The 9819-nt window shown below is 39.4% G+C and overlaps 1 protein-coding gene across 1 annotated transcript in view; it reads left to right on the top strand.

Annotated features, from left to right (window-relative positions):
- Positions 1–9819, top strand: part of LOC138056776 (synaptophysin-like) — a 23419-nt gene extending 13600 nt beyond the window's left edge. The window contains exons 3-4 of the mRNA XM_068902666.1: positions 1641–1844; positions 7559–9819. Of these exons, the coding sequence (XP_068758767.1) occupies positions 1641–1844; positions 7559–7714 (360 nt within the window). The 3' untranslated portion in view covers positions 7715–9819. The remainder of the gene's footprint in view (positions 1–1640; positions 1845–7558) is intronic.

The raw sequence follows: 9819 nt of genomic DNA, 5'->3' as shown, positions 1-9819 counted from the left end.
CTGACACCTCAGACCCCGGAGAGTACGAAAAGCTAAGACCTGGTCTTAGTTTGTCAGTACACATTAATTTTGTTATAATAATTATACTTACATTGTAAACAAGTCCACAATTTAGCTGTAGATCATGCAAACAATAAATGGATGCAATAGATGGTCAATCTTATTATTATGTCTGATAGGGGACTGAAATAGTTTTTGATTGTTATTCCAAAGACCCTATCTTTAGTTTCCATGCCAATATTTAAGTAAGCATTGACAAATGTCACTGTTTTTTTGTCTGTCATACAACATGCAAGCGTGTCATGGCATTGTGTCTGTTTAAGTTAAATCATGTAGACAACATCCAGCACCCAAATCTCTTTCTAGCAGTAAAAGTAAAGTAAAGTAAAGCAACCATATTTAACGTCGATAACTCGTAACAGTAATTCAACTGACAAACCCGAGGTCGACGGTGCGCTCATTTTACTCCCCCCTCTCCATCAGTGCTCCGTTTTATGGGTATTTAAAGCTACTTAGCTACACGGAAAGGAAAGAAGTCGAAACAAGGATGCTAGATCCGGGAATTGAACTCAAGATCTCTTGCACCAAGGCCGTGCACTAACCGACTGTGCCATCCTTGCTCCTGTAAGTTCTCCCGGGGTTTCATTCCCATAATTTCAGCTGTTTACAAGGGGTCTTAGTTTTCGTAACACCTCGGTTCCTATATGATATATGATTCATTTCATGTACAGTATTATTTCGTTCACTGATCAACAGTTCCTAGCTGTGATCAACTGTCTCTTGCACTGATCAACTGTCCCTAGCATTGATCAACTGTCCTTAGCTGTGATGAACTGTCTCTAGTACTGGTCAACTGTCCCAGCACTGATCAACTGTCTCTTGCACTAATTGACTGTCCTCCATACTGATCAACAGTCTCTGGCTATGATTAACTGTCCCTAGCTGTGGTCCTGGCTTACATGTAAGCATTGATGATCGGTGCTTGAGATAGCACATCGGTTTGGGGGATGCTTGATCATAGCTAAGGACAGTTGATTGATGCTTAACCCATTGACTCCTGGGGGTCCCCTTTGACGAGTAAAATCGTCTGGCATTAGACACTGTCAAAGTAAAATACTTAAAGTATGGTCGGTTTAGGGGTGAATGGCCAGGGTTATTTATTAGGGACAATAACAAAATTTTTCGATCAGTACTAATGGCAGTTGATGAATGCAAGCAGCAGTTAATCATAGCCAGGGACAGTTGATCACAGCTAGGGACAGTTGATCAGTGCCCATGGATTTTTTGTCATTGCCAGAGACAGTTCATCACATCCATCACATCTATAAGGGACAATGAATTGATCAGTGCTATATAAAATTATTATATCCTTATACTATATTTACCATATATTTCTCTCTCCACCTCCCCCCCACCCCCCGAAAAACAAAACAAAACAAAACACAAACAAACAACCAAAGTTGAGACACTTGTTGGGTTTTTTGTGCTTCTTTGTGAACAACATATTATTGTTAGCCTTCTGTTTAGATCATTGTCCTAAATTTGGAAAGGGAAAGTTCTAATCTTTTTGTTGAAGATTTTGGCTAACTACTGTTCTTGTGTGCTTGCTTATCTTATCACTGTTTTCATTCCATTGCTAGGACTTTGTATTCACCATTGTCTTGGTGATCTTTTGGTTCACAAGCTCCATAGCATGGGCTGCTGGATTCAGTGGCCTCAAGAAGGCAACAAGTCAAGAGAATGTGTTTAAAAGCTATCCTGCATGCGCAGATCAAAGTGTCATCACCAAATGTGATCCTGGTACCTTTCAGGGTGCTGTTTATGGAGCACCTCTTATCGCTGTGGTAAGTGATCTCTATTTCAGTTTTGAGAGGAAAGCACTGTTATCACCTCCCTGATCATCATCTTAATCATCATTGACATGATCTTTATTTCCTCTTGTATTTAAAACAGCCTACCGTATAATATTACAGGTGATTGTGGAGATGCTGTTTGCTCACTGATTTTGAGGGCTTTCTCTGGCAGTGTGTTCTTTCCATTCTGTCAATTATTTTGCTGAAAGCAAATTATTTTTATTGAAGGCTATTTTGCCAGGAAGAACTTGGATCAGATGTAGAAATGATTAAAGGGGACACTCCTGGGTTTGGACTTACGAAAATGCTGTGAAAAATAACATGCAATCCAGAGAAGAGTGAAATTCACTCAGTTGCTTCATGGAGGAGGAGGAAGAGGCAGTGTGGTTAGGGAACTTGCCTTGAGATCTGGAGATCAGGGGTTTAAGACCTGTTCTTAAACTCGTTGAATTTGATCCTGGTAGTCCCTGGATCAACTTCCAGCTGCACTTATAAATAGCCAACTGGTTTGCCTCCTGCCAGTCGGGATTCTTAACAGTTGTTGTTGTTCTTTTCTGTCGTTTCTTTGTGTTTCATTGGCCCTGAAAAGCCCCTATGGGGAGCAGTCAATTAAGTATGTAATATGTGTTAATATTCTGAAACTGTAATACCTTAGAGCAGGGTTCGAAATTGCGCCTTCCTGGTCGCCAATTCGACTAAAAATTGAGTACTGGCGACCAGCAAAAGAGATTTGAGGGACTGGTGCAAGGAATATGAAATTATGGGAAAACTATCCAAGCCTGCACAACTTCCTTTAAATAGTTACCGTAATGTATTTCTGTTTGAAAGACTTTATATGCTATTGCTAGATGAAATATCAGAAGGTAAGGAGCTCCCAAGTTTTATGGCTGAAATAGGAAAAGTTCTTCCACCTTCAGTTTCATGGTTGTACTTGGGGCAGTGTATAGTAATATCACCACAACGTGAGGTTCTGGCTGAGATAACACTAACACGGCCATTATAGACTATGGTTACGATTTGCAGCACTTTGGAGGAACACTTGCAAGATGGCTGACGCAGAGACAACTTTTCTTTGAGCATGCACATGCGGTGAATGACTGTGGCTACATATCACCTCCCTAAACAAGAAACTAAATAAACAACAGTGAACAAAACAAAGGGGGAAAACTGGAATGACTATTAAAGGAGGTAAATTTGAGAAAACGACACAAGACTTGTTAAAAGGCCTGAAAGAACAATGTCTCTGAAACTCAGTGAATAGTTAACAGTGTTTCAGATATTACTGATCAGTCTCTTTGGAATCTTGCAGGCACGGCAGGAACAACACAGAATTGGGGGTGGTGGCAGTGTCTTGTCATCCAGAGAAACCGACTGGGTTGCAGGAGCATCTGCTAGTGTTACAAGCTTCTGTGCTTCAGAACACGACCCCACAAGCTTTTAGCTTTTATCCTTATCGTGTAAAAATAAAGATTATGTATGTATGTATGTATGTAATGAATTCCGCTGTTTTCTTGGGAGGAAATGTACTCCAAAGAAACTGAAGGATGGATCCAGGGTGTAGCGAAGGAAAAGCTAAGCAGGCTTATTTATTTATCAAGCTGGCTTTTTACTTAACTGCACCTTGAAAATTCCCCCATGTCTTTGTTTTCCAGCACAATTTGAGCTGGTGGTAAGCTCTCTTTCAGCCGTTGAAATTCGCTGGCAGCCGGCGCTTAGCGACAACCCTGTGGATCCCCGAGGAGCCTGTGGAAGATCCCTTTTTGTTGAAAGTCCAGGGACTGTTTGACAGCGAGGATGTCAGGATGAACTGATGACAGTTGTATACGAGGCTCATTCTGAAGAAACAGTTTCATGGCATGGCACCTTTTGTGGCATGCTGGGTACTACTATAGGTAAGGAGGATATGCTGAAGTAAAGCACAGTCTTTTGCTAAGGATTTTAAGAATTTCTTGAAAGTCTGAACAAATCTCTTGGGTTGCTCATTGCCAACAGGCTGGTAGGGTGACACAAGCACACCCTCCACACTATTTTGCTTTAGGAAATCAGCATATTGGCTGGACTGAAAAGGGGTTCCATTATCGCTGGCGATCTGTTCAGGTGAATAGGTTGGACAGGGTACTGGTACAGTTGCAGCATTGGTGCTTCTCATGGGTCCAACCACCTCAGGCCACCTGGAGTATGCATCCACTATGATGAGGTAGGTTGAGTTCATGATGGCAAACAAAGTAAGGCTTCAAATCCTGGTCTCTGCATTTGTCGCTGTTCCAACCATGTTGTGTGAGCCTTAGGTTTAATACCTTAGAGAGAGTGTTGTCAAACTGTTTTCGTGCAATCTGCTCAGCATTAACAGGGTGTCAACTGACTTGCTGGGCGGCCACATGGAAAATTGGGTTTTCAACACTTGCGTCATGTTGAAAATCAAATGGTGGCCTGGATAGGGCATTAGCATTCACAATGTTTCTTGAAGGCTCGTATTCAATTTCATAATGGTACGATGACAAAAGAAGGGCCCATTGCAGGAGACAGGAGGCAGCAAGGACTGGAGTGGCACTGTTAAGAGAAAGTATCTTCAATAATGGCTTGTAGTCAGTGTGAAGGATGAATTTTCTCCCGTAGAGATACATGTAAAACTTGGTCACACCGAGCCCCTCCCTCTCAATTTGGCTGTAGTTCTTTTCTGCTGGGCTGAGCAACCTAGAGGCAGAGGCAATGGGCTTCTCCACTCCCTCAGGGAAACAATGAGGAATAACTGCACCAATTCCATATGGACTGGCATTGCATTCCAATACAATGGGCAAGGCAGGGTTGAAATGAACTAAAAACTTTGAGAATGTGAAAGACTCCTTAGTAAGGCTGAAGGACTGGCCACAAGAAGCGGTCCACTGAAACCTCTTTGTCCTTTTGCAGCAGATGGTTTAGGGGGTGAACTATGGTGCTTAAATTTGGGATGAACTTTCCAGGGTAAATGAGTAAGCCTGCCAAGAAACACTTGCCCTTGAGTGGTGTTCCTCCTCGACTGCTGGCTGTAGTGCATAAGGACAGTTCTTGCCCTGAAGAATTTGGGCGAAGCTCCTTCTTAACTGCTAGTTTAGTTTTCCCAGATCGTCCTTCAGTAGATCTGAATGGGTTTGAATAACAGCATGCAACTGTTGAGTGACTTAAGCTGAGACTGAACTCTCAACAACATGAATGTGTAGGATTTCATTCCAATTCAAACAGATTTCAGAAAGCCTATTTCTCCCCAAGAGCGAGGAGGGCCCAGCACCATCAACTACAGTTGGAGGAAGAGTTGCAGAATGTGACTTGTATCTAGCATGAACATTGAACTGGCTGCAAACTTGAATGGGGTTTGCAGTGTGAGCATGCAACTTGGTTGTGCGAGGCTCAAGGGGTACATCTTTGAAAAACTTCGAGTATGTTTCTTCAGAAATAATTGAGACACTGGCTCCTGTGTCAAGTTCCATGAACCCATTGACTCCAAGGGATTCCCCATTGACGAGTAAAATTGTCTGACGTTAGACAGAGTAAAATACTTAGTATGCCCAGTTTAGGGGTGAAAGGGTTTTAAAACATTGATTTTTCAGTTCAATTGGAACTTCAATGCCAAGTTGGTCAGAACAGACAGTACAAAGTGATAATTATGGAAAAGGAGGCAATCGATCTGTCACCAGGTACAGGTGTCTCATCCACTGTATTGATTTGAGTGGACTTACTCAAACAAGCGAGGATGTCCCTGTTTACCACAACTCGTACATGTAAATTTCCGTGAACTTCCAGAAGGAGGTGGACACTTGTCTTTGTTAGTAGTTCGGAGTGCACAGCTCGTGTACAACATTAGAATCGGAGCCAAGCTTCTTGACCTAGAGCAGTCTGAAGCGCGTTTTCGAAATTGACATCCTCTGAAATCTGCCTTGAATGGCTTTGCTTCGTAAACCACATACAAAATGATCTTGTAAGGCCTCGTCTCGATGGCTGCTGAAGTTACAGGTGGAAGCAAGAGGTTGAAGACGAGCAGTAAAAATCGGAAACGCTTGAGTGTTTCACATGTACGCAAGAAGTGTTATGTTTTAGAGCAGTTTGGAGGAACATGTGTAATAAGCAAGATGGCTGACACAGAGAGAACTCTTTTCAAGCATGCATGTGCGGAATAACAATGACTTTGAGTACATATCAACTATTACCTAAATCATATTACCTAAGCATATTTTGTTTATATTGGTTTCATCATAAAAGGGTAGCTGCCAATCCAGTTTCTTAAATAAGCTTACAGCACATTCATCTCTTGCATGAACTGTCTAAAATTACAGGGGCAGCTATTTTCTGGAGCCGAAAAATTCTTCTCATGTGACATTTAGATGTTGAACTCAGACTGACGGTTTCCATCTTCTTATGCAAAACTTTTCATGCATAGCCTCCCTATTGTGCTCTTTCTACCAATTTTATTTGATTTTATTGATCTTAAATGGTTCCAATGATAGCTCCACCATGCTCTTTTTCACAGCTTTGGAAATGGTTGCTTTGCTTCTTCCAGTTTGGTTTCTGTGTGGTGATATGTTATTTTAAACATTACCTTTCCTTATTATCCAACTGTATATATCATTTCATCATTGTATTAGTTACTGCACAAAGAATGCATGAAACGAGTGCAAATATTCCATGATATTGCACAGTTAGTCATTTTGTACACTTGGTTATTGTACAGTAGAGAACCGATTTGACTGGTTTAGTTGCTGACGTTGCCCCGCACACACAAATCTGTCACACGTTCTCAGTTGCTTACAATTCATTTGCTAAAAATGAAGTGCAAAAAAGTTGGAAAGTAAAATAATGTACGTTTCTAAATTTTTTATAAACATACATGTAAACTGTGGAAATCGTTATTTGCATACTGTGATTAATAATATTATTAACACATTGCTTCACTGAACCTCAGAGTAGTTTTGTCACACAAGTGCTTGAATTATTCATTTTTATTCCTTATCTCAGTAAACAAACATAAAGAAGAAAGTGCTTGGGCACTCACTTTGTCCTCTTGTTTGTTTTGTGAAAATGAACAAGTTCAGGAAACAATGTACATCACTTCCACACAAAAAAATTAATAATGGTATGTAAAATTAGAGAGCCCTCTCTTTTGGTTGGATCAGAAGCTTGTGACCTTGAAGCGTTTAACTCTGGTACAGTTCTGGGGCTGGTTGTTCGAAACCTGGTTAGTGCTAACCATTGGTTAAGAGGTAGGTTTCAAGGTTTCAAGGTTTATTTGCCATGATTACATATAATGTATCCGATTTAATAAACAAAATACAAAAAATTGTAAAAAAGGCGAGGAAGCCCATAAAGAAACTATAAGAGCTTATGGAGCTATGGGCTTCCTCAAATTAGACTAAGAAAAAAATTACTAATGGTAATTACCAAATCCTATACGTCTCCATGGTATTTAACGCTGGTTAGCGCTAACCATGCTTTGAGAAACCTGGGCCTGGGGTTTTTTGAGCTTAAAAATTTTCTTTATTTGGATGTAACATAGCTCCTAAATTTTCACTCACTTGCAACCTTGATCTTATTTTTGTCCATAGCTGGGCATAAAATTGAGGTTCTAAAATCCCCAGCTTTGTTCCAAAGAAAAGATTTGCAAGTTACGTGCTTCAAGGTCCTGTGCTTCCGGTTGGATAGATAATGAACTAATCCCAATTGGTATTGTATTTCAGATTTTGGGTTTTCTGAACTTCTTTGTGTGGGGCGGAAATTTGTGGTTTCTTTTCAAGGAAACTCCTTGGCACAGTCCGAGAAGCTCTGGAATGAAAGGAGGAGAGATTCCCCAGCAGGAACCACCTCATCAGGAGATTCCTCCTTCAGCAATTTAATTACCAACAAGGCCATGTAAATGAATCTTACTTTTAGGGTTGACCCTTTTTTATTGCTTGATATTATCCAGCTCTGTAAGTTGTGAACAGAAAACCCATTAGACAAGTTCAAAGTAAATATTCCATGAAGATGGCATACAGAAGTTGACTGTAGTCATCTCACTTTTGGCTTGCTTAATAGAATATTACTCTGGTACAAGTATCTTTTTTTGTTTTTGCTGCAACAGTTTACAGAACTAGAAAACCACAATTCACTAATTCACTGCAAGATTGCAATTAGGCAACCAGTGAATCTGTAACATGTGGTTATAATTAGCATGATTACACTGTATAGCAACAAGTCAGATCATGGGGGGGGGGAGGGGCATTCTTGTGGCTGGGGCTTGTGCTTGCCTTTGATTCAGAAAATATTGAAAAGGGAAGCTACTATAACAGAAATTAAAGCTGCAAAGAAATGCAAAATTGGGGACTTTGAATCAATTAAGTGCTGAGCATTGGTTTTCTAGACACAAGTAACTTAAAGGAAGTGTGAATGACTTCAATATTACATTGGTTAGTCAGCCCAAAAAGATACAAAAAATTAGGACTTAGATTGCTAGATTAGTAACTGGCAGTGAGAAGTTAAGTTTGGAACTGTACATTGGCAGTAGCCAGCTTCTATTTATTTCCCTGTCATAGAAAATGTTGTTCCACCTCGTCAACTATCATTGAAAACTTTGTCACCTTTTTTGTTGCCCTAAAATAGAAATCAACAAAAGACTTTGTTGTAAACTTAGCTACAAAGGGATTTATGCCAATAGCCATACTTGATTTCTTGGTCAAATTTCACCATATGCAGTTTGCCTTTATCTGGGTGAAGTCACCTTGAGTGACCAAATCTGGGTTACCAGATGTATTGTGCATGGCATTATAGCTCCTACACAATGATGCTATAGAATTACATTTTCTGATGACAAAGTCTTAAATGAAAGTGGATACATGTATCATTTAACTAGTAGTACTGTTGTTAAGTTTGTGTATGATTGATTATTTTATTGCCGTGTTGATTCTCACCTGTGGTATTTATTTTCATTGAAGAATTACATGTCTGCAGCTGGGATGATGGCAACTAATATATTAAGAACCATTTTAATAATGGATCTTATCAAAGTGAAACTCTGAAAATGTTAAGGCTTTTGTATCTTCAGAAAGGTCTGATGTGTAATACTTGAAACCTCTGTGCTTGTATGCTTAGAACATAAAAATTTAATGTCAATCTGATATTTGGAAAAAATGTTTAAATAGCAAATAATTATTTAATCTCTCTAGTTCATAATTCAAGCCTTTATCAGAGGGAAAAAAATAAGATCCATTCTGTAAGTTTGCGATTTAACACCTTTCTGCCTCCCAGTCCTAAATGAAAGTTTCAGACGATCTGAAAGAATTATTTTCTCTTCCTGTGTGATGATTCCGGAACAGAATTCAGAGGTGTGGTCAATGCACCAAGAGGAGAAGAACGAACTAAAGCAAGTTTGTCTATCCAACTTTTATGTTAGGATAGAGCATAGTTAGTCGACTAACTATGGATAGAGTAAGTCTTTTTTTTGAGGAATGTCTAAGGGATATTTTTGGAGAAGCCGTCCCCAAAGCTGAAGTCAATATTTGCACGAGTGTAATTCTGGAAAAACACATTGGTAAGAAGTGGAAAATACTTGTTCCCAAAAAAAAATTTTACAATACTTTAATTAATGCTGATGACAACACGTTCAATAATTTCTCAATTTTCTTTTGAAATATTTATCTAGAACTACGAAAATCCAATTACCGGTACATAGCAACCTTTTCCCCAAATAATTAAGAGGTACTGGAATACTCAGGTTTTTTCATAGTCATTATTAGGTAATGGTAGGAAAATGGTTGAGGAAACATTAAAATATTGCTTTAACCGATTTGACAACATTCTTTGGCTTAACATTGACTTTTTTCCAACTCTACTGCAAAACTAATTTAGTTTAAGTTCTACATTACGTTGCTGCTAGCAATATTACTACAGTTTCTACAATAACTAGCTGTAAAATCAACTTGCTGTGGTAGTGTGATTAAAGAGTTATCGCTTTTCGTCTAAA

The sequence above is a fragment of the Montipora capricornis genome, chromosome 7, assembly GCF_036669925.1.
Source record: "Montipora capricornis isolate CH-2021 chromosome 7, ASM3666992v2, whole genome shotgun sequence".
NCBI classification, from domain to species: Eukaryota; Metazoa; Cnidaria; class Anthozoa; order Scleractinia; family Acroporidae; genus Montipora; species Montipora capricornis.
Note: the sequence above shows the minus strand (reverse complement) of the source record. Positions and strands in the feature narration are given on the sequence as shown.